The following is a 26,170-nucleotide window of genomic DNA, read 5'->3' on the forward strand; positions in this document are numbered from 1 at the left end:
TTTTTTTGTCTTTTTTTAATGTGCATATTAAAAGCTGTGGCCTTTATTTAGGCCAGAAAACACATTCGAGCTGGAGGCCTGTGTTTGTCTAGTAGCCACTGTAGGGAGGAAATCTTCTGTTTGCCTGCAGGCCTCTGGTTGGATGGTGGTTTCCATGTGTGGGGAAGCCTTGGTTCATGTACCGCCCTGCCTCTCGATGGTGGCTTGTATGCAGATGATGGCCGGCATTTATGTAGACGCTTGGGTTTGCATTGAAGCCTCCATTTGCATTCTGTCTCCTGTTTTCATGGTGGGGGCCTCTAACTGTAGAACCACATCTGTATCTTTGGGGCCTGTTTTGCATGGGTGCCTGTTGTTTATTATAAGAACTAAATGCTGCTTCTCCATGTTTGGTTCTAGTTCTGGGTGTACAGAGAAGGATAGAAATAGAAGACCTGAGTGGTCTGGGAGGTTGATACACTGACAACAAATCTGTTATGTATTGAGTTGCTGATCCATTCAGTGAGTTATATACTAACAGAAGGATTTTAAAGTCTATTCTCTGAGCTACAGGGAACCAGTGGAAAGACTTCGGAACAGGGCTCATGTGCTCTACTTTCTTAGTTCTAGTGAGAACGTGAGCAGCAGAATTGTGGATCACCTTCTGCTGTCTGACGGACTTTTTAGGCAGACTGAAGACACTATTGCAGTAACCAGTTCTACTAAAAGTAAATGCATAAATGGAGTAAAGATGAAGAGGAAGGAGGAATATGAATTTAAATGATAAATATAATAGAAGGGGAAAAGAACCAGTGGTGTTGACAGACTTTTACAACATTGGTTTGATCAAAATCCTTCAAATTTTAGGGCCTACCTCACTTTGCCAGCTCCTATTCCTTCACCTTTCGGGGGGACAAAAACACTATCCAGGGTAGGAAGGAACATCTGGACTGTTGTGCTGAATCCAGACAACCTTCAACCTTACAGACATCATTAGGAGAAGGACATAAACAAGGATGATGCTAGGCAATATCTGCAAGTCAGAGATTTCATTAGGATACAGCAAGGTGGAAAACTTATCCCCTCAGAGGATTCTGCTAGACAGTATGGTACTAGGCAAACCTAACTCTTGCCAAACTCTAAAGGCTTTTTATCAAATGCATGTAACAGACCAATGAGCCTTGCAGAAAAAATGACTCTTAATGCAAAATTTAAATGAGAAATAGATACAGAATCTATCTTTGAGGACTCCATATAAAAGGAGATTAGCACGAGCTGTCAGTCTCCTATAATAGCCGACACAAATTATTGCCATTTAATTTTATCCATAGGGTTTACTATCTTCAAAAGATAAATAAAGATAAATGGCAACCACTCTGATTCCTGTCAAAGGTGTAAGACTGAAATAGGATCCCTTCTCCACATGCTTCTGGATGTGTGGTTTCCTAAAGTAGGTAGAAATCCCAGCCAATTTCTTTTTATTATTACTTTTGTTTTTATTTTATGAATATCATTATTTTTATTTTCAAATAACATATTTATTTATTCCTACATACATGCATATATATTTTTTGCTTTTTTCCCCCGTGCTCTGTGGTAGATGGTAGGGACGCGGTTAAACCCAAATGTTATTTATATGACCTGTACTTTCTCTGAAACTTTCCGTGGAATCATTTGCTAAATAAATAGTATTGGAACTACAGTCTTTCAGGAAAGAACTACAAAAAAAAAAACTTTCACAAATTTAGTAAACAGCTGAGGCTCTCCATCATAAAACCCAACATGTATGAAGGAGAGGACATTTGCATGTTTCACATACAGTGCATGTCAGAAAATGATGTATTTATCTTTTGACTATGAGGTGGAATGTGCCTCTATGGTTTGTAATGCAAAGGATTGTGGGCAAACGTATATCTACTAGTAGAGGATTGGGATGTCAGAATGGACATCTGCTAAATACATTGGCACTGGGAACCATTTTGCTTCCTGGTCCTAGCTCCTTCCTCATTGTAAGCACCATTTAGATGCATCAGTGCAGGGTCACTATTCGGCAGCAGGTGTAACGGCCTCCTATTGGCAGGAGAAACACGTTCTGCGGGGTGAACTTTTTCATTGTCATTACTTACCTACTTTTATCAAAAATTTGCATAAAATTAATATTTACATGTACTAATATCTACATTAAGTGGATGTTTAAGTTATTATTAAAGTGGTTATTTATCTATGATTTCACTGAAGACTCCTAGATGACTAAAAGACAAAATTTTTTGTATATGAATTCTGTATATATAAACTTTAAGGTTAGTATTTTGATGTGCATGTTGTTTTAGTTGTCAAGTAATTGTTAATATATGAAAAAATTAAAACGTTTAATAAGTTTGAACATTCCCCTTGAGAGTATTAGTGCTGCCATCTGTATTACAGTGCCTGAAAAAAATGGTCGGGGTGGCCAATGATTGACTAAGGCTGGCCATGGCCACCTGTGGTCCCCCATCTAGCTCCGCCCCTGTTGGTGACACATTCATACGTAGATATAGAGGACCAACTCTGTCATAATTACATGTAAATACAGAAAAAAAAATGCTCAGTAAATAAATATTCATGCAGTGAAATTTATGTCAATTTATTTATTGGGCATTTTTTACTTGGCTGTCATTTAAGTAAATTATAAAATGCTAAATAAATAGGACTACAATATATAAGCAGAAAAAAGATCAAATTAATAAATTAAAACATTAGAACATATACTTTGATCACCTTCTTCACTCACCTATAATTACCTATTTATTTAATATTCTGATATTTTAGCTGTATTCTTATTGTTAAATGGATTTTTTGTATATACTTTAATTTTGTTGTCTCTTATTTTTTTTCTCAGTTTCCCACTCCTTTTATATAGCATGGACAAAGAAACGTACGGCTGACATAAAAAAAATATGGTAATATAAAATTTGAAGAAAAAAAAAACAAGAAGGAAGAGCATCATGGTAGATATAAAAAAAAATGTATGATGTAGGATTGCAGAGTATGGATATACACATTCTTTTTTCCACCTCCAGCGAGTGTCATTTGGGGACCTGGGCCTTGTTGATGAGGCTGGTAGCAGATGGGAAGGAGCTGTTTTTGTGGTGGAAGGTTTCGGTCTAGATTGATCGCTGCCTCCCTTCAGAGGAGACTCTGGAGCAGTTTGTGCTCTCTCTAAAGTCCACAACCATCTCCAGGGTTTTGATGGGACTTACCTCCATACTGTTCTGGCTTGATGGACACTTTACTTGTGGTGCAGCTGTTGGAGTAAAGGAGAACAACAGAGGGTAAATGGTGCTGATGAAATAAGAGATGTTTTGCTTCTTCATGTGCTGCTTCCTCCCTGTCAGGAAGATCAGCTGAGAGAGCTTCTTCTGCCGCAGGGTTGAGTAGATAGTATGGAAAGCAGAGGTGCGGCACACAGAAAGGATCCTGGTGTTAGTTCCTGGGAAGTCCAGGTGCTGATATATAGTAGTGAATGTTCCAAGATAGTGTAGATGGTGTAGCTGCCTCTGTGTTTGGAGCTTTATTTACTTCTCAATTATTGTATTACTCCAGTCAGATATGACCAGCACCAGGAACAAATAATCCATCTGACATATTAATATCATCTGTTTGCTTCTGCTCTGTTCAAATAGTTATAGTTCAAAACTAACCAGGGAAAGCAGCCATCACTTCAAGCTAATCATGCAAAAAAAAAAGAGCATTTTTAATCATTTAATTGCATGAAAAAGAGTTGATGCCACTCAGGGATTCACTCTTAGTCTAAAAGAAAAAAGAAAGAAATAAAAGATCTTTACTGTAAGGAAAGTTTTAGGCCTTTGCTTACAGCTTTTTTAATTTCTATTATGCGTTTTAAATAGGAAGGTGTCAGGGTTTGGTTGAGGTTTTGAGGACCCAAATGCAGAGGCAGACGTGAGTTCTTGTAGTTTTAATGGAGTGTTCACAGGTAACAGAGGCAGGGATCCAAAAATCCAACTAAAAAATGCAAGACAAACCAGAACCATGGAGACATCTGGGAAGACCTGCACTAGGAGCCGGGAAAAGACCAGGAACCAGCACCGAGGAACACCACAGGGAGAGTATTTATGGCTGACTGAACAAAGAGAGGAGTAATGAGCTGATTGGGAGCAGGTGTGAACAGAGGCATCTAGAAGGAGCTAGGGAAAAGGGGATGAACACGAGCATGCAACAGAGGGCAGGAAAGAAAAACCTAAGAATTCAAAGACCACCAGAAAACACAACAAAATAGGAATTAAACCAATAAAACTAGAAAACAAAGAAAAACATGAATCAACATGGAACTGAAAACTCAAAGAAAACTTAACAGAACCAAGACTGTGACTGAAGGATCTAGTTTTAAAGTATTTTCAATTTGTACAGCCCTCTATGTTGAAATGCAGCTGTAATGTAAACATAATTTACACCTAAAACTATCATTAGGTTTGCATCAAATGCAACATTTAAACTTGAATTGCTTAAGATTAGGGGATAAGGATTGGATTTCCACAGCAGATAATACAACAGCTTCTCATTATCTCCACTGAGAACCAGAATTCATTTCCATTTATACTAAAGATAACATCTGTAGACTGCATGTCGAATTCTGCTAGTTTCTGATATGCTCTGGTACAGCTTCTCTTTTTTTAATGACATCACAACTGAAAATGAATCATTATAAATGATCACAGCAGGACAAACGTCACTCTTTGGGTTGGTGACAGGTCAGACCGCATTCTCTGCTCTTTGGTGTTTATCTCTGTAGCTACTGTGGCTGGTGGCTTGCAGAGGTTTCAGTCATGGGGCTTGCGAAACAAAGTGCTGTGCCACTTTCTCACGGCCAGCAGCTTCTCCTATGTCCCTTGTTCACCCCCACCTACCCATCTAACACTCATTTCCCTGCAACTCTTCAACATTCTCTAGCTATGTAAGTTAAAAGTGCAAAGGTTAGGGTCAGTGTACGGCTTGTTTCTCTCATCTTCTTTGCAGATCAGAGAATGGAAATCAAATCTTCTAAACCTCTTGAGATTTTGATGGCTGAATGCGTTACATGTGAGGAGTGTTGAAGTGTTGCAAGGGTTTTAACGCACAAAAAAACCCCGCCTTGTTGTATGTGCCGTCTAAATAGTAATTCTATTTTTACTACAGCCATGGGAACATTGGACTCGACCCACAATATTGTAATGTATTACAGAGTCATGCACTAAAGTAAAGCCACAACGCTCTCAAGTAGGCCTTTGCCACCCACTGAACAGGAAACAAATATTTTGCTGAGGTATTTTTCTTTCTGTGTTACAGCTTATCGCATCCTCCCACTCTTTTCAATCAATTGCTGTCAGATTGATAACATCACAGATTTAGTTCGTAACCATATACATTGCCTAGTTTTTTTGTTTTTTTTATTTGCCAAAAAGTGTAAAATACGAGTAAATCTTGTTCATCTCAAAAAATCCAAACATTTAAGTCGAAAGCTTTCAAAGGTACATAAAAAATAAAGCTTAAACGAAATGCTGATTGTGGTCACTGTGGTTAAACAAAGTAATGATCATCCCTAAAGCTCTCAAATTTAGCTGACTTATGGGCTTCCCCACTCCGACACATTAAACCAAGTGAGAACTGATTCACCTTGGTAATGCAGGGTTACAGAAAGGTAAGGGGGTGTGGGAACTCTACAATGACATGGTACACAGGACAGCCGCTGCCTACATATGAAAACATACAATATTCGGCAGGAGTGCAGCTTTGCAGCAGTTCCGACCGGATCTAGAGCAAAGGTGGCTGTAGTAATGGCAATGGCAGCTTTTCCCTTAAAATGACACTACGAACAGTCATGAATCAGTTTACTCTAACTTAAAAACAGGGGTCATAAACACATTATAACAACTAAAAGGGTTTTTTTTTTACCACCTAACCCTAGAGGGTTTGTTTGGGCACTGGCATATTCCTCACTAAGGCACGGAAGTGGAAGGGGGTTGATTTGGGTTTAGTTGCAGAAAAAATCAGGGACTTTATCCTTCAATCATGGCAAAACTCAAACAAAACGTTTCAAGGCATTTCAATATTCTGTCAAAAAATAAGAATTAAAAAGCTACATTCACATACTATAGACATATGATTCAAGACAATCTATAGAGTTTGATAGAATCTAAAGTGGATGCTGGAAAAATCTGCTGCTGCATGAATCCACTGAGCATCTTTAAATGTTTAATGTTTAATAATACAAAACAAGAGAGGTAACAATACAACTGAGGTACATTGTTTGCTGTTTCCTCATGAATAAATATTAAGGCGTTTATGAGAGAGTTCTGCGACAAGCTGCCGATGTTTTCTCATGTTTTGGACCTGTGAATCGTGTCGCATAACACAACCCCACCCAAAGCACTTCTGCCCATGGGTAGGGTGTGTGAGAGCATCTCTGTGTATAGGCATAGATTGCAAATAAAAAGGTGTCAAGCCGCAAGCTCCTCTCAGCAGAACTTTAAAAACTGAGGGTGTTAGTAGGATATGGTCCGCTTCTAATGTTCATCTTGTCACACCAAAGCCCCGTATTCTAATTTTACAGCAACGTTTCTCTGAAACAAATTAAAGAAGAAAGAAGAAAACACTGTTCTCTTAACAAAATGTAGAAAAAAAAGTTTTACCGGTGCTTTTCCTGAGCTATATTTCCATTGAAACACGAAGAAGGGAAACACTCTAGTCTGGCTTGTGGAAGGTGTGTGTTTTTGTTCATATATTACAGTTTTAGTGGTTAAATGGTTGGAGTTCAGAATAACTTGTTGAATACATCTTTTTATTAAGCAGGAACTTATTTGAAGTTTGCTGGGCAATGCTTCAAACTACAGTAATTCATTTTTAAATGCAGAATTTTAAAGATATGATTTGGGCATAAGATGATTGATATAGTTGGCAACAAAACTCATTATTTACTCTTTAAATTATGCTTAGTCATTATAAATGATCCATCCTGCCCATTATGCTGCATCCACACACCTGGAATGTTGATAAATGAAAGGTTGAATCCATATTTTCTGAGGTTTTATTAGAACAAATGGCCCCATGATGTGAATGCATACTTATCAGACCAGATGATCTTTTCACCATCTGCTGTTGTGCAATTTCAATGAGCCTGTGTGAAATGTAGCCTCAGTTTCCCGTTTTTAGCTGGCAGAAGTGGCAGCGGGTATGATCTTTTCTTGCAACCCTTTATGTTAAAGTGCGTAGTTCTTGTGAAATTGAATTTCTTTACTTATCCAGTAACGGTAAATTAATTTCTTAATTTTTTTTTATTGATATAAATATATTTGTTCTGTTTGTAAGCACACATGTACTTAGTTAAATTCTGTATTTGACCCACTCAATTTTTGTGTTTGTTTGACCATTATTAAATATCTTTTCTGTTTTTACCAGTCTTTGTTTCTGAGATCTCTGGGAGTTTGCCCTCCCCAAGATGGCAGCCAGGACTCAGAGCACCTGAATTGGCACTAATTGGAATGAACCACCCGCCCCAGAGGGGGAATTCTTAAGTTTCTTCATTTTTATCTCGCTTTTGTGTTTAACTCATGATTTTGTTTTTTAAAGTCGGATGGGGTTTTTTTTTTGTATTTTGGTTATTATTTAGCCTTATGTGAGCAAACCCTTAGCAAAAGGGTATTTAAGTATACTAAAAGTGCTCTAGTTTCATACTTAAAATCAGGCAGTGCACTTAGAGTTTACTTATTCTAAACTATATTTCATATACTTAACAATAGTATAGTCAACTGTACTTGACTATACTATTGTTTACTTTATTGTTTACTAAAGTATACTTTAAGTATACTTTAGTAAACTTAAAAATGTCCCAATGTAGTTTGAAGTAGTGTTACTTTAGTAATACTTCAAGTACACTAAAAGTACATTGTTCGGTTTACTTTCTAAACTTATATTTATACTTAAGTACTTACTTAAGTATTCTTAATAGAATTTACTTCAAATATACTACTTTTTGCTAAGGGAAATTCTGTTTATCTGCGCTCAGTGTTTGACTTTAAATCTAACTTTTTGGGTTAAAATATTTTTTAAATGATTGTTCTAATATTGCCTGTGATTCCTCATTTCCAGTTCTGTCCCTGACCATTATTTAAGCAACTGTTGTCTTTTTTCAACTCAAACCAACCAAGCTCATTTTCCTCCCATACCACCCAGTGGATATTTTCTATTTTCTGAAAAATATTCTGTGAAACAAATCGATATTTGTGTTCATGGATAATTTTGGTAATAACTAGCTTGTCTAGCAGCTAAAATTGAAAATACATTTCATCAGCAAGTTAACTTCACCATAAACTTAATCAGATACTTAATTATTTATTTCAGTACAACAATTAGGGAGTGTATTAAAGCAAGTCACGTTAATCTTTGTACATTTAAGTTATGCTGCTTCGTTTTGCTCTTATCTAAGAGCACAGCTAGAAGATGTTAGCATGCTAACATGCTAAATTTGATGACAAATTATAATTAGAAGACAAAATGCGATTTATTTTAATAATAACACTTTTTTTAAATAATAAAACAATTATTTGGTCAGTTCTTTTTATTTAAGTAAACAAAAAAGTGAAAAAAATTGTGGATGTGGTTTATTGCTGGACTGAATTGAGCTCATTATGCTAACATGCTAGCTAGGCCCTACATGTAAATTCAAGGGCCTCTTAAAGCTGCTATGTGGTTTCTATAAATGTTAGTGATGGTAATGTGTCAAGACCAACACCTGACTCTGAATAGGATTCATTTTATTTATTTGTCATTTTCTTTTATTTATGAAGATAATCTAATTGAATCTTAGGGAGGGGGTTGCATAATAAACATTATTTTGGAATTGTTCAAACTAAAAACAGAAGCACATCATGAAATGAGCATATTTTGCACAAGTTTAGGAGGATAATAAATAAGCCACGAATAAAACGTTCATTTCTGATATGTTGTTGATGAAATTTTCTTTTTGTATTTCTAAGCATCTTAACTGTTTAAATAGATGTGTTCAGTCGGCTTTCACATTGAAATTTTCATTTTTTGTTTTTTTTATTTGCTCTATCAGTGCAACAGATTTTCCTACGGTGTAAAGTAAAAGCTATTTGTATTACCGTTCTTATATTTATTTGCTTATCTCATCAAACAATTAATTTACAACTGCCACAGAACGTGATGTTCATTCATGAAAAAGTGGTACAATGCAGTTAATATTTCTGAATCATAATGCAAAGCACAAGATTGCTCCAAAATCTTACAAGATGTTTTCAATTGAATTTGTTAAACCATGTTAAACTTACGGTAACCTCTATCAGATTGTTCTGATTTTAATACACCTGGTTATTGATATTTGATTAATGCGAGAAGTATTTTCTTTTTTTTCTGCAATTATTCTGGTAATTTTAAAGTTGTTTTTAATCATTGTTGGATCATAGAATCCTTCTTTTTTCTTCCAGTTTGTCTTTTTTTTGCATGGAAGGAATATGTAATTCTTACGCTAAACTAGAAAGAAAAAGTAGCCAGAGTTTGGGGTGATCTGTAGCTAAAAGCATCACAATCAGTGAAAATAGGATGTTTTCTATATTAATTATTTTTTCAGTTTTTTTATTCATAATTTCTGTATTCTGAATTTCGATTTCCCTCATTGCTTTATTCAGATCATCCTTATAAACTATCCACTTGCTTGGGATGAATAGCAGCACAGGGAGATTCACAGGAAGGGGTGGGTGGAGGCATGCAGAGAGACAGAAGGCGCTGGAGGTGTCGAGCATTTTGATCAGTGATGAAATGTCATCTTCATTCAGTGAACCTAAAGACAAGCAGGAGTCAAGTTCATAATGGCACCAACTAGGAAAGCAAAGGTATGAAAACCTGGACTGATAAAGATATTCAATATTAATATTTCCATTATGGCTGATACTTAATATCTATTGATATTATATATATTTAATATTGGCCTAGGTTTAATTCTCTGACCAATGCCATTATTTTAAAAAATTATCAGTGTTGGCTGATACCAACATAATAATTTAACTTAATTGATGTCACATTGGAGAAATTTATCTCTGCATTTAACTCATCCCCTTGGAGGGTAGTGGGCTGCCATCAAGGGGCGCCCGGGGACCTGTGTGGGGTTAAGGGTCAAACGCAGAACCTCAGGATTCCAGGCTCTATGCCCTAACCACTAGGCCGCCACTCCCCATCGCAGCTACAGAGATTATAATATGATCTGCTTAGAACAAGTAGGCCATTGGACACCGATCGGCTTCCTTATTCCTTTTTCATTCTTTTTTTTAATAAATACTTGTTTAAAAAATATATATATATTTATTAAAAAGCACTTAAAAGCAAGCAGTGGTACTAGTAGTCGTAATACTATGATGCTGTTTGTGGACCAGACTTTACACCTCTGATAGAGGTCTGTCCAATGCTTACTGGTATAAGGTATTTAATTTGCTTCCTGGCTTACTTCCTCTCTTCCTGTACGTGCAGGTCCTCTCCTTCCTGGACATAAATGATCCACTTTGACAAGAACATGTATTTTAATATGCACATTATGACAAACTATTATCGCTCTTCTTTCTGTATACACATGCAAACAACACACATAAAAACACTTTTTTTCTTGCTTACCTATAGGCACCGAGGACCATGTGTCGACTCCCATTAACTTCAATTTATTTTCACTCATTTTCAACCCTTTTTTATTCCCTAACTCTGATAATAATCCAACCCCTATTACTAATGCATACCTCACCCTAACCCTGGAATAAACCCAATTCACACCACAGCCCTAAACCTGTTACCAAAAAAGTTAATGAGAACAGTGAAATATCCTTACTTTATATCAACACATTAAAACCAGCTTGACTGTAGTTAGCTCGTAATTAGCCACATGGCAGTAATGACCTTTTAAAATGAATGACTCAATTCTGTAAGAAACATGTAATTTTTATGTAGATAATGTATGACACAAACCATTTACCACTACTGGTGATGTCTGAAATTGAGCTTTTTAGCTAAAAATCCAAAAAAGCTGATCACTTCTAATGACTTTGTAAATCACTCCAGAGATGCTTGGTCGTAGTTAATGGTCCTTTTCTTCCTCGGGATGTCTAAATTATTGCAAATATGAAGAATACATTATAGGGGCACATGAAATTACACCCATTTTTGAATTGAGCCTATAATTATGATCTAAACATCAAAAAGTGCCATATGGAGTAATTGTCCTGCATGTGTCCACACAAATAAGATTAGATTAGATTAGATTCAACTTTATTGTCATTGCACAGGTACAGGTACAAGGCAACGAAATGCAGTTTAGGTCTAACCAGAAGTGCAATAGCAGCAAGTGCAGGATAAACAATGGTTCCATTAATACAGGATAAGTATAGAGATGAATACCATTATAAACAGAATCTTACAAATAGATGAATAAAATATATAGATAACTATAACTATATATCATAGATGTTTTATAGATTGGTAACATTTTGCTATAAATATTTTAATCTGTATCAAATTTTAAAAGGGAAGCTCATGTCTTATATTTTAGTGGAATTCAAAGGGCCTCATGAGGATCATATTAACACATACACATCTTCATGCTTTAAGGAACTGTAGCAATAAGGGAAACGGATGCAATTATTTCATTTAGTTGAAAACAATTCAGAATTCTGAAGAATCATAAACTTTAGCAGGCCATTTATTTTATATAAACATCAATTTCCTCCAAGTCATTGATACATGCAAATCTCATACCACATGCATATTGTGTTGTGCCGTTTGCAGCCACTGCTGCAGCCTCCCCAGCTCTTGTTTTCTAACTCCGAGCTGTTCATAGACTCACATTTTCATGTTTGTTCACGTGTGGCAGATGCATAGAACACACAAACACCTGCTGTGTGGAGAAGATCTCATTGTGGTTTATTGTCAGTTTGCATCTCTGCTTAAGATTCTTAGTGGTCTAAAAACAGAAGGAAATACCATATGAAGAAGCAGAGGATGTAATCCTTTAGAATGAACAGACGTTAATACTTACATGAACAGAGAAATAGGTCAATTTCAGAACTATCTCTGTCTGTGAGAAATCTAGCATAGAATGAGCTGATAAATGATGTTTGGCACCCTCTGCTGGAGGATTGGGGAACTTTATTTACATTTTGAAAGGATTAATATGCCATCCTTCTTTAAACTGGACTGTAGCTCACATGAATGATCTAGATGCAGTCCAGATTATTCACTAAAGGCTTTAACTGCTCTTTTACTAATCAATCTATACTATTTTGCACATGTTGCTGGTAAAAAACAAACAAACAAAAAACATCTCTATACAGTTATTAAACTCTTTCTTTATTCCTTATTTAAAATTGTTTTACACCAGCAGTACAGGATATACACACACTGTGAGATTACAGATCAAATATCATGCCAATTACAGCGTCATCAATAAAGTCTTTATATATTATAATTATAATCTCTAATGTCAGTATGATTTGCACTGGATTTGCTAAACTATATAAAACTTTTTCTTGAACAAATCCATGCATCTATTTTCTCCCACTTAGTCCTTGTGAGGGTCGCGGTGGGGCCGGGGGCCTATCTCTGGCAGTCTATAATGGAGAGGAAGGTTATGCCCTGGACAGGTCGTCAGTCTGTCGCAGTCTTGAACAAATAATATTGTCAATTGAGACAAAGCCTCAGTTTATTTATTCATTTATTTGAAGGGGGGTTGAATGCCCACCCCTCACAGCTGCATTCCTGGCCACCATAAAAAGAAATTTCAATCTAGTAAAAGTCCCAGACATCATGTTTCAGCTGCATGGGGCCTGAAAACATGTGGTAGACTGAAAGATGAAAAAGGAAAGGAGCTGAACTGAGCAGGAGGTAGAAGGGAAATGGACCCTGATGTAGTAGCTTATGAAGGAGAGACTTGGCCTTTGAGGAGGTTGCAGGAGAAGATAGACCCGGATGACGTAGATGAGCAGGTAAGACTTGGCAGTGTCTTCCAAATTAATAATATATTCACTGGAAAAAAATCTAAATCTAGATAAGTCAATTTTTTCTTAAACTTACGTCAATTTTTCTTGAATTTAGGAGGTTAGACTTTGCCAATGGAACAAGACAATTTACTTTAAAACAAGAAAAAACTATTGCATTGTCTTATTTCAAGTGCATATTATCTAATTATCCTATTTTAAGAGTAAAGATGCTCATTCCATTGGCAGATCATCTTATTTATCTACTCAAATACTCTTAATTCAAGACATTTTTTACTTATTTCTAGATTGTTTTAGCAATGTTCTTAGAATTCACATTGCATCTCCATTTATATTACCATGCCATTGTACGTCACATATTTTGAGGTCTATCATTTTCAAAAGAGTTCGCCTTTATGTTCTTAAACATGGCCACCTATCCTCAGTGAAATGCTGTAGAAGAGTATTGAAGCTAGAGACAGAGTGAATTTGTCTCTGATTGTCCAAAATTATCTTTTCAAATAGAGTAAAATCTCTTGGAAGAGGAAGAGTCCCATCCTGGAGTAAACATAGCATCTTTAGGGTCTCAAATTATAAAAATTGGTCGAGAACAGAGTTGATTCCTTATTCCTGACATTTTTTATTTTTAAATGGCTGCAGCACCTTCCCCTGATAGATATGGATTATTTACAAGTGATTTAAAACAATTAAGTCAATAATCTATTTAAAACAACTTCTTCAAACTACTCCAGGCTTAATCAGGTTTATATCAATAGAACTGCCTCTTGTAACTCTTGTTTACACTTATTGAGTAAGTTTGCTATAGAAAAGGCACAGTGCTGTTTCCATGAACACATACATAAAATGTCACATTCATTGTAAATGAGCACAAGTACAGTTTTTGCAACATTTTTTAGAGACAGAGACATTTCTGTGGAGGGAAAATGTCAAACTTTTTAAAAACAAAACATTCTTTAATATATTGTGAATAGGAGTCTTCTGTGTAGTTTAGTTTCCAAGGAGTTAAAGGCTGTAGGCAGAGCTTCAGCAGGCCGTAAGGTCCCAGGATTGAATTGGGATTCTCAGCAGCATATTCTCAGTAGCCATGGCAACGCTTCAAAAGCTGTGTGTTCGTCCAGCTGAGGAGGAGTTTGTTTTCCCCGCAGAACCAGAACTCACCAGCCTGAACTCTGATTAAAGTGGTGGAAAAACAGGAGAAAAGTTGTTGGAACAAGTTTTCAATCAGGTAGGCAAAAAAAAAAAAAAGAAGTTGTGCTTCTTAGATTTATTGTTTTTTTTTACAGAATTACTAAATGCAAGATGTCACACTTCTGCTTTGAAGACAATTTCAACAGTTTTTAGTGACATTTACTAGTTGAATATGTGCTTTAAATAAATTTTTTACAGATATCGTAAGCTGGACCATGTTCTCCCTGTCGGAACTAGCACCCCTGGATCAACACCAGAACACATGTAAACTGCTGAAGCCCTGGTGGGAGGTCTTCATGGACTATCTGGTGGTCCTGATGCTGATGGTATCCGTCCTGGCTTGCACTGTGCAGCTTTCGAGGGACAGGGTTGTATGCATTCCTTCTGAGCTCTCTCTCAATGCAAGCACCAGTGTTCACCAGAGTCCATCAGCTGGCAGCGATGCAGGCTTCACCACTCAACAGGTTTCTAACATCGTCAGCCCAAATATCAACTCTCCTGCTCAGGGACGACGCACGCATCTCGTCTACCAGCAATATATTTATGTTAGCCAGGTATTGTCCATTACCTTTGGATCACTACAAGTTTAATATGGTCAAAGTAATCTATATACATTTAAAAGAATGGTTTTCGGATGCTACATTTATTGAATTTTGCTACATTTAGGCCATTTGTAGAGATTTTTTACCTTAAATCTGCAAAAAAAATTTATTCAGGGCTCCTAATGTGCGGGTCGGGATCCAATTAAAATTATGTTTACAATCCTTTTAATGGGATCTCTGAAGTGAATAGACGGCCAAAATACATCATGTAAAAAATTAATGGGAATGCTCCATTAAATAAGCACGTGTAGCATTTATTTATATACATCAAATACATGATTTAATTTATATATATAATTTAATTATAAAACTAAGAAATATTCTCCAATACAATTATTAAAATTACATTTGAAAGAATGAAAAAAAGAATAAAAAATACATGTATTCAAAAAGAAATATATAATTGCTTGAAATAAACTTTATGTATTTTCAGGGTGTCACCCATCTGTAACGTGCGGTCAGGTCAGATTTTGTCCCTTTGAACGTGGAACCATCATGAGAAACTAGACTACATGTGATTGGCTACTTTTCAGGAAATCCTGCATCTTGAGACAATACTGTTTTCATCCTAGTTGCAGTTTGTAACTTTTGCAAAGCATCTTCAGGCTAATGCTGTTTTAAAGAGTTTATTTCTAACTTTATATGCAGCAGCCATCTCTGGTATTAAAAATAGTAATTTTGTAATCAAAATGCTGGACAAAAAAAATAAATAAATAAATAAATGTAATTGTATGTTCAACTATTAAAAAAAAGCTCATTTAAGCCTTACTTGCCACAATGTAAACAGGGAAACTAACATTAATCTCACATTAATAATTTTAGAGTATATTGCTACTGCTATCTGAACACATTCATGTTATCTAATGATGACTCCACTTAACCAATTTTAACTCTTTAAAGAAACAGCTCTTAGCCTAAAGTACCGGTGCCATCCATTACTTTACAATACAGAATTGCCCTTTGGTTTGCAGGGTTTTCATTCATGTCTGTCAAACTCAGATCAAAAATCTAACGAAAATTAACAAAAATAAATCACAGGGATTACTAAAGCCAACTGCATTGTGCTGGCGGTTTCCAAATGTGACCTCTTCAGCTTCGCATCAGCTGCTGTCACGGTTGCTTAGAGACGGACTCCACCACTTCATAAGAAGGAAATGCTTTTAAAACTACAGTGGGAAGAAGCAAATCCCAGGCAGAAAAGTGTCAGTAGGGTAAAATATGTCGGGCTCTTGCCTAGAACAGCTCATATCTAGCAAATCTAATCTGTTTAGAAGTAATAGTTTAATCCTTCTTAACTTTATTTTATATTTCGCATTGCATATCTAACCCACCTTGGTCTAACGGCAAAAACAGACAATAGGCAAGAAGCTTACCCTATGCTGTCTCATGATATTCAAGGGTGCACCCAGGCTCGGACTGGGAACAATTTCCAGCCCTGGCATTTTTCCATCCACACCGGCCCACTTATGGAGCCACTTATGAAAAAGAATACAAATACATATTGTGGATTAACCAATCTATCTTCAAGCATCACACGACAACCATCACCAAGACTTCTATAGTGGGTTTTTATTGGCTTTGGTTAATAACACGGACGCTACAGTGACTGCTGCTGCATAACGTCCACACTCACCACATCAGCAGGGTTGCCAGATGTCACCGACTCACGTTTTTCAGCCCAAAAAGGGTTCACAAACCGCCTGGATATACAAAAGCTCGCCCAATTTAAACCAAAGTTGATCTCATAGGCCATGAATCTAGAAAAAAAAAAAATTACCCATAGATGGCCATCCTAAACTGCCAGATTGGGAAACATCCCAACCTGACAACCATGCACGTAAGACGGGAAACATTAGCCTTTATTGCAAAACCCCATCATGCACCGCAACATATTTTTTGCAAAATATTCAAACATAAATTCACCAAATATAAGAGGAACATCGTAGTTTGGTTTAAAGAAAGCATTTTAGTTTTATTATAATTTAGTTTGTTGCAAGGATTTTACAGTTTGAAGAAATAGAATATTGCTCCATATGCCAACCGTCAAAGGGACGTGCATGACAATGAAAGGGCTATATATACTGCATGCATCATTTAGGTAGTTAATATTGGATTACTTCTTGAGCTCCTTGAGTTATTTACTATCACACTGGAGTGTTGGGGCCGGTATAATTTAGCAAGGGCCGGCCCTCGCACGCAATTAGGACAGGGTATAACAGATTACCAGTCCCAGCCTGGGTGCACCTATTGGCTACGGCAGGTGTCCCCCATGTTCCCACTAATTTTAATGTACCATGGGAGTTTAAAATGGGAACCTTTGCAAACCCAACCATGTAAAAGTGACAGGAGCCATAAAGAACTGAAACTAAAATCCTTGTTAGTTGCTCTTTGTTGCTGCTGAGTGATCAAGCTACCTAGAGTTAGCAACACCAGTTCAAAACAATTAAATTCTCATCCTTTTGTAGATCCAAAGACCTCACATCTACATCCCTACACAGAAATATTCATGTTGTATGTGTACTACTCATTAACTAAAAAACAAATCAACAGAAACAAAAACAAAAACAAACCTTACAATAGGACCAAATGGTTGGCAGCTATTTTGGATTTTGAGGCTGGCATTACTAGTTTAGTTCTTGACTTTGACTTTTGTGAAGAAATGTTATGCAAAAATATTTTCTTGTGTTTTTATTTTGATATCGTATCGTGGATAACAGAAAGTTTTGGTTATGTATACATTTTCCTTTGTCAGGATTTGGTTGTGGTTTGCGGACCCAAATGCAGAGGCAGGGAGGTAGAGGTTGAATTTCTTGTAGATTTAATAAAAGGTTAACCGACAGCTGAGGCAGGAATCCACAAATCGAACATGAAAAAAGTCAAACAAACCAGAAACCATGGAGACTACAGGGGAAAACAATCGCAGCGAGGTAGACAAAGTAAGACGGAGTTGGAGGAAGTTAGACAAGGAACCAGCACTGAGGAACTGCAGAAGGAGATTATTTATGGCTAACTAAACAAAGAGAGGACTAACGAGCAGATTGGGAGCAGGTGTGAATGAAAAAGGAGACCAACACAAGAGGGCAACAGAGGGCAACAAATAAGAACCTAAGAACTGAAATATAACCAGAAAATACAACAAAATAAGAATTAAATAAACCAATAAAACTAGAAAACATGGAGCAAAGTTAAACTGAATACTGAAAAAGAAAACATAACAGAAACAAGACTGTGACATCCTTTTCTTGATTTTGAAGCAAACACTTTGTAAGAAGATATAGAACTAACACACTGTAAATTTAGAGGTTAATTTTCAGGTGTCAATGGTATCTAATGGTTTTTAACCCGTATCGCTTTTTTTAAGTAACACAAAAGACCCATTAATGTTAGCTGAATAATTATTCAGGCTATCTGCTGGGGTAGTCAGCCTGCAGCTAAATGCTTAATATTAATGCCATTCAATGTTCTTTTCTCTATGGTGATCAAGGGAAAACTCTAAAGGCCTTTTTCTAGCCACGTTAAAAACAGTGCATAGCAGCACTGTACCGCTCTTTGTCTATGTTTTTTTTAAATCTCAATACCAGAAATGGATCCATGCATGTTTGAAATGAATTGGCATCAGGATTTCTTAAAAAGTGTGCTCATTATGGTATAGTTGTAATCATTAATCTTTGTGTTTTATGTGCATGTCTGTCTAGGTGTGCTACCATGAAGCTTTGCCTGTGTGTTCACGCTTCTTCCCCTACATGGCGTTGCTGCAGACTCTGGTGCTGGTAGCCAGCGGCTCCTTCTGGCTCCATTTCCCTCACACGTCTTCTCGCATTGAACAATTCCTGTCCATCTTGGCAAAATGCAGCGAGTCTCCCTGGACATCCCAGGCTCTGTCCCAAGCTGCACGCCATGAAACCATCCAAGATTTGCAGAGAAGGCCTCGCTGTACTCCAGTGTCTTCTGCTTGCTTTTCGATTCCAGCGATCCGTGCAGGACGTTCCAGCAAAGACTCCGGCACAGAAAGCCCTCTTTTAAAGAGATCTGTCTCTCCTCCATCTCCTTGTCCTTCCACCGGTTCCTCTAACTCAACAATGTCTTCTGTATCCCTTGGCTCTGAGGTCCACTTCAGTTCTTTCATGCCCTCAATGAAGGTTCCACGCCCGGGGCAGGTAATGAGTCTGGGTAAAAGTGATGGAGAACAGGCCAGGGCCCTGTTTGAAAGAGTCAGGAAATTTCGGTCTCACTGCGAAAGCTCTGCTGTCATTTACAAGGTATTGGAACATCTAAAGTCTTCTTTTTCTATAATATTTTTGCTGTTGTAAAACACCAGAATTTCCCAATTGTGGTAAAATTAAGAGATTTTCTATTCTATTCTATCCATTGGTTTATTTGGGAAACTTGTTCAGAAAAATCATCAATTGAAATGCGTATAATGCACCATAAATGTTCCCACTGGATCTTACTTCTGGTTTTGTCTTTTCTTTTCAGGTTTACTTGGCTCAGACAATATTCAAGCTGCTGATGGCAGCGGTGGTCATGACTTACACCGTCCCATTTCTCAGCTCCCTCTCCTTCAGCCATGTTTGTCACCCTGGGGAGGGAACACTAGTGGGCTACGCAACCTTTGATTGTGTCCATGTGCTCTCATCACTTCTGCACAAACTGCTCGTTGCCTACCTAATCCTTCTGGGGCTTTATGATCTCCTTAACTTTTACACCCTCGGCTGGATTTTTCAAAGGTTTGGACTCACATCAAGCAGACAGACACATTGTTATTGATGCACACAGCCAAAGGTCAACTCTGATTTTCCCTAATCGCTTTACACCCTAAAAAATTAAATCTTGAATTTCCTTAACCAAGTTATATTTACTGGTTGCCTACTGTAAATAAGAACTAAAGACAGTAAATACCACTAAATCCAGCCTTGTAAGTATAACTTAGTGCTGCAATGTTAGAATTAACATATCAGCTCAGTTTAATTAATATTATTGATTAGCAATAATGTTATTTGATTTATATTACTCGGGTTGCAGTTATAACGATCTAGTTTAGTCGATCCAGTTGACATGACTGGGCTAAGTAATTACATTACTTTCCATCAACTAAATAAATTAAACAGATTTATCTATTTTATCATCAAGCCAAATTTAGGAGGTGTGCAGCAAGTTAGGATCCAAAATGACTCCAGAATTGACAAGATTCTAACATTAATGGTCTAATTTCATCTCACTCATGGTGGAATAGAGGATATAAAAACATGCTGGTATTCATCCTGGGAAATAACAGGAAGTCTTTTACCATTAAATGTTACCGGAAATATACATTTGTCTAAATATTGTTCCGTTTATTTATACTTAATTAGTTTGGTTGTTTTCTGGGTTCTATTCCCAGCTCGGCTGTCTTTTTGCATGGAGTTTGAATGTACTCTTTGTGCATGCGTCGGATCTCTCTGGGTACTCCAGCTTCCTCCCACAGTCCAAAAACATGACTGTTAGGTTAATTGGCTTCTCTAAATTGTGCCTAGATGTTAGTGGGTGTGCATGGTTATCAGAGATGGGAAGTAACGAAGTACAAATACTTTGTTACTGTACTCAAGTAGATTTTTCTGATATTTTTACTTTACTTTACTACTTATTTTTATGGCGACTTTTTACTTCTACTCCTTACATTTTTACACAAATATCTGTACTTTCTACTCCTTACATTTTAAAAAATTGGCTCGTTACTTTAGTTTTGAATCATTTCAATGGAGTTACCGTTATTATTTTTCACGTCATCAATACCAAATTCAATCTAATTGGATGAGAATCTACGTTGCATTTGACGCACCACTACAAGATGAATCGACAGATTCGGTGGTATTCATTTGCGGCAAATCATTGCAGCTTGGTGGCGGTGGCGTTAGCATAGTAGCATGGACGACGAGATGATTGAAAATGAACACAACGGAGATCTAGTCCTATTGGCAGACATCCATTTAAAATGTAGGCAACGGCATGAAAAAAGTGGTTTCTACTTTTACTTTTATACTTTAAGTAAATTTACAAGCCTGTACTTTGTTACTTTTACTTGAGTAAAGAAGTTTAATCAGTACTTCCACTTTTACCAGAGTATTTTTTAACACAAGTATCTGTACTTTTACTCAAGTATGGAAAGTGAGTACTTTTGCCATCTCTGATGGTTATGTGTCTTTGTTTGTCTCTGTATTGCCCTGCAACAGACTGGTCTCTTGCCCATAGGCTGCCACAGATAGGCACCAGCCCTACCGCGACCCAGGATGGATGGATGGATGGATGGATGGATGGATGGATGGATGGATGGATGGATGGATGGATGGATGGATGGATGGATGGTTATTTTTAGTTGGCTAAAAATCACTTGGTGTTTAAATGCAACAAAACCTGCCAATGTTTAACATATAAATAAACATTTTAATATTAATCAGAAAACATAAAACCGTTAAATAGAACAAGTCCCAATCACAGGAAGCAACTAAATACATTTAATTTGCATCTACACCCATTAAATATCAAGTGACAGGATTATGATGAAATAAATTCCTAATTTTTATTTATTTCAACATCTGTTATTGTATTTAAGTACAATGCTACCTGCCTATGCTCAGCATGAAAACGTAACTTTTTGGTAGTAATCTGATCATGCATTTATTAACCTGTTAACAAGCCACACTAAAAACACCTGTAAATGCATCATATAAATTAGCTGCTGTTCTTTAACCCCTTTGGAATGATTTAGCTGCCATATAAAGCTGTTTTCTTATTGTGGCAGCATGATTATGATGATAAGATATGCGTATGTGTCAAAAACCTTAATTTACTAGTGGTAGGAGTAGTAACCAGAAATTTTACTCAAGAGTAGCAACACTCTCACAAGAATATTACTTTAGAAAAAGCTTTTTTTCAAAATTGTTACTAGGGTAAATGCAACTGAGTAAATGTGACTAGTTAATCTCTACTTCTGATGACATAATCTAACAGGCACAAAAAAAGGATGAATAGTATCTGTTAGTTAATAGAAAGACATTGAAAGCGACCTTGATGAAGAGACAGGGCTGGTAAACTATAAATATGAACAGATTCGAAGACAAAAGACATCCACCCTAACACCCTAACTTGTGTTACTGTGCACACAAGTATTGTTGCTAATAAAATAAATACAATTATTTTTTATCATTTCAAGCAAAAACTTGACTTTGCTTTTGTACTTACAATATGAAACTCATACTTTTTTTTAGTTTTACTCAAATAAAGGAGCTTAAATGGTTCCTTTACTTTTAGCTGTCTTTTTTTTTTTTTTTTTTTTTTTACGTTTTTTGCTTAGCTCTAATTTCAGTATAGATAAGCAAAAAATATAGGCATAAAATATATATTTATAGATAGTAAAGACCTCTAATAGATGGTCAAACACTCTTCATGTGGCTTCAGCTCCCTGTAAACACGGTTATTTTATGGATTGCAGACAGAATAGAGAGCGACTGGGTTTTATCAGGAGCAGGTTGTGCAGTAGAGTTAAATCCTTCACTGTTTGCATTGAAATTTCATAGCATAATTTTTTCCCCAGTGGAACAGCTGCCATGCTATCAAAAGTCTGGACTTGTAGAAGTGAAGTAAACAGTATAACATGAGTGAAAACCTGGAGTCGGCTTCATGATCTTGTAGCTGCATCTAAGTAATAGAGCATTCATAATACTCTGGTTGAATCCTTCTTAATACTTTGAGCTCATTTATTTTGTTTGCAAGAGATTTCACCTTTTATGATTCATGACGTCATGACGTTTTTGTTCCATTTTAGATTTGCCTTTAATTTAAAATGTTTTTGTTTTTTCTATATGCCTCTAATCAGCTGTCTTCGGAAATATTCCTTCCAATCGTCAAAGGAGCTGTTCTCCCTGAACGACATCCCCGATGTGATGAATGACCTGGCCTTTCTCATGCACATGGTGGACCAGTATGACCCGCTGCTGGTCCAGCGACTGTCCGTGTTTCTGTCCCCGGTCAGCGAGAGCAGACTGCTGGAACAAAGCCTGGAGAGGCAGTGGGGGGAAGAAAGGCTACATGCTATGACCAGTACGGATGCGGATGGCTGTACCAGCCTGCAGCTCGTCGCCCTGCCCCGCCTTCCCCCGGCTCTTTTCACCCTGAGCCAGCTCCAGGCCCTCAAACTGGAGCTCATCACTGATGCCAGATTTACTTCCCAGCTGGCAAACATGACTTCACTTAGGTGAGATGCACAGATCAGCATTGTAGTTATATTCATGTGTTCTTCATATTCCCTTATTTTAATTTTTTTCTCATCCCCAGGGAGCTCCATCTTTACCACTGTACCCCTGCTGTAGATCCCAGTGCACTTGCGGTCCTCCAGGAACGTCTAGAGATTCTTCATATCACTTTCTCTCAGGCTTCTCAGATCCCCAGCTGGGTCCTCTCCCTCCGTAACTTACACCAGCTCCATCTTTCCGGCCGTTTAAGCAGTGAGGGTGGCGTTGGTCGTGGCTGGGCTCTGGGCAGCCTACGTCAGCTCCGCCACCTGCGTATTCTTGTAATTCAAGGCATGTTACAGAAGGTTCCTGCGGAGCTCTGTGAGGTGGCAGGAAGTTTGGTCAAACTAGAGATACATAACGAGGGGACAAGGCTACTGGTGCTGACAGGCCTGAAGCGACTGGTTGACCTGACAGAACTCCAGCTGCAGGACTGCCAGCTGGACCGCTTGCCCTCTGCCCTGCTTGCTCTCACTAACCTTCGGACGCTCGACTTGCAGCATAATAATTTGAGAACCCTAGAGGAACTTCTCAGCCTGGTTCACTTGCGGCGCCTTTCTTGCCTCAAACTCGCCTACAATCGTGTGTTGGTGCTGCCTCCTAGTGTTGGAGTCCTTCGAAGCTTAGAGCTTCTGGATCTGTGCAACAACCAGCTGAAGACTCTTCCACCTGCCCTCTTTACTCTCCATCGACTTCGTCGACTCCTGTTGGCTGGTAACCTGCTTTGCGAGCTGCCCTCTGAGGTTAGGGCTTTGGAGCTCCTCACAGAACTAGATCTGAGTGGGAACAGGTTAGAGAGTCTACCCTCTGACCTCTTCAGCAGCTGCTTGGAGCTCCGCATCCTAAATGTGTCTCGCAACTCTCTCCTTTCGCTGCCCCGGGGAGTTACAGCTTTAAGCCACCTGTCCAGGTTGGATTTGCGAGGCAATAATCTGGAGGAGTTGCCTGCTGACCTGGGCTGCTGTTTGGGGCTCTGTGGTGGTGGGCTCCTTGTTGAAAGGTGGCTCTTTCTTTCATTACCTTCTCAAGTTAGGGACTTACTGAGCAGCTCTTACGCTACCAGTGAGGTATACTTCGAGGATTACTCCCGGCCCGAATCGGACACGTTCCCATACTCTCCCAATCAGTGGAGCTTCTCTTCAGCTCTAGAATCACAAATATAAGGTTTATAGTTGATAATTGTCCCACAGTTTCACAAAGGCATTCTCAGCTTTAGTTTTTTTGCAACACCTTGTTAAATGGAGGCACACTTTAACTTTTCTTTGCATCTTTGATAAATGAGTCATGGAAACTTGCATTAAAAAAATGAAAAGGCAGATTATGCTTTAAATATTGGTCGTTTTTATGATGAGATGGGAAAAAAAAATATTTTAAAATGTTTTAAAATATGAACAGGACCGGTTTGGGGACCACCGGATCTCGTCCCTGCTATTTGTGGATGACATAGTTCTGCTGGCTCCCTCCTGCCAAGACCTACAGCGTGCGCTGGGGCGGTTCGCAGCCGAGTGTGAAGCGGCCGGGATGAGAATCAGCTCCTCCAAGTCCGAGGCCATGGTTCTCGACCGGAAAAAGGAGGCTTGTCCCCTTCAGGTTGGAGGAGAGTCCTTGCCTCAAGGGGAGGAGTTCAAGTATTTTGGGGTCCTGTTCATAAGTGAGGGAAGAATGGAGCGGGAGATCGATAGACGGATCGGTGCGGCTGCTGCAATAATGCGGACGCTGCACCGGTCTGTCGTGGTGAAGAGAGAGCTGAGCGAAAAGGCAAAGCTCTCAATTTACCGGTCGGTCTACGTTCCTACCCTCACCTATGGTCATGAAATCTGGATCATGACCGAAAGAACGAGATCCCGGATACAAGCGGCTGAAATGAGCTTCCTCCGCAGGGTGGCTGGGCTCTCCCTTAGAGATAGGGTAAGGAGCTCGGTCATTCGGGAGAGGCTCAGTGTAGAGCCGGTTCTCCTCCACATCGAGAGGAGTCAGTTGAGGTGGCTCGGACATCTTCTTTGGATGCCCCCTGGACGCCTCCCTCAGGAGGTGTTCCAGGCACGTCCCATTGGGAGGAGGCCCAGGGGACGACCCAGGACACGCTGGAGAGACTATGTCTCTCGGCTGGCCTGGGAGCGCCTAGGGCTTCCCCCAACAGAGCTGGAGGAGGTGTCAGCGGAGAGGGAAGTCTGGGAGTCTCTTCTTAGTCTGCTGCCCCCGCGACCCGGTTCCGGATAAAGTGGGAGACGACGAACGAACGAATGTTTTAAAATATCCCTCTCCACTTGAAAAAAAAATGCACATGCACATTCCTGCAATAGGAACTCCTATTAAATGCGTGTGAGAGCGTGCACAAGCCCATTTATCCTCATGCAGGCTCTGTTTAAATGTTTCTTTTGCATCGCTCATACAAGCTTACTTTGCAAAAGCAGATTTGCAATGTTTCCACTATGTCAGACTCACCACTGGTAAGTGAAAATTTGGACGAGCACATAGGACGGCCTTACCTAAATATATCACCAGAATGATTGACAATTAGGAATGGCACCACTTATTTTGATGATCCACCTGGAAAAAGAACACCCTCCACTATACCTTTAATCAAACCAACTTGTATAGATGGAGGAAATTTCTTAGAAGAACCAAATATGATTCTTTAGAGTCATTACTGCTTTGGATCTTTGATTCTGTTCAAGTTTTTACTTTAGGTTTTCAGTTACTCTTAGATTTATGTTATGTGTTACCATTTTTCCTGCTTAGAGTCTTATTATCTAGTTGCTCTGTTTGGATGTTTGCTACATTTATGGTCTTAGTTTGGGATTTTTGTCTTTCTCTGTTTGCTGTTAAGTTTAATCTGGTTCTAAATTATATCTTAGTTCAAATTTTGTTTATCTTAAGTTTATCTTTATCCATCGTATTTTAAGTTATTTCCATTCTCTTCCTCTGTCCTCTGCTCTGGTTCCTGTTTTCCTTGTTTATTTACCACTGGATTTATGCATCTGCTCCCATCACCTCAATAAATCTGCAAAAACCAGCCTCTATATATTGCGTCCTTCTACAAATTTGACAATAACACCCAAAGGTAAAAGTTAATATATAAACAATGGACAGCCATATTGGACAGTAA

At 38.1% G+C, this 26,170-nt stretch overlaps 1 protein-coding gene across 1 annotated transcript; it reads left to right on the forward strand.

Moving 5' to 3' along the window:
* The first annotated feature begins 14,122 nt into the window (after positions 1–14,122).
* On the forward strand, positions 14,123–24,630 carry lrrc8e (leucine-rich repeat containing 8 family member E). Its single transcript, XM_015379359.1, has 6 exons — positions 14,123–14,229; positions 14,391–14,746; positions 18,490–19,053; positions 19,271–19,521; positions 22,647–23,024; positions 23,105–24,630. The coding sequence occupies exons 2-6, from the start codon at positions 14,408–14,410 to the stop codon at positions 24,222–24,224; spliced, it is 2,652 nt and encodes an 883-aa protein (XP_015234845.1). The 5' UTR covers positions 14,123–14,229; positions 14,391–14,407; the 3' UTR covers positions 24,225–24,630.
* The last annotated feature ends 1,540 nt before the right edge of the window (positions 24,631–26,170 follow it).

Source organism: Cyprinodon variegatus, unplaced genomic scaffold (assembly GCF_000732505.1).
Source record: "Cyprinodon variegatus isolate N-32 unplaced genomic scaffold, C_variegatus-1.0 Scaffold190, whole genome shotgun sequence".
Classification (NCBI taxonomy): Eukaryota; Metazoa; Chordata; class Actinopteri; order Cyprinodontiformes; family Cyprinodontidae; genus Cyprinodon; species Cyprinodon variegatus.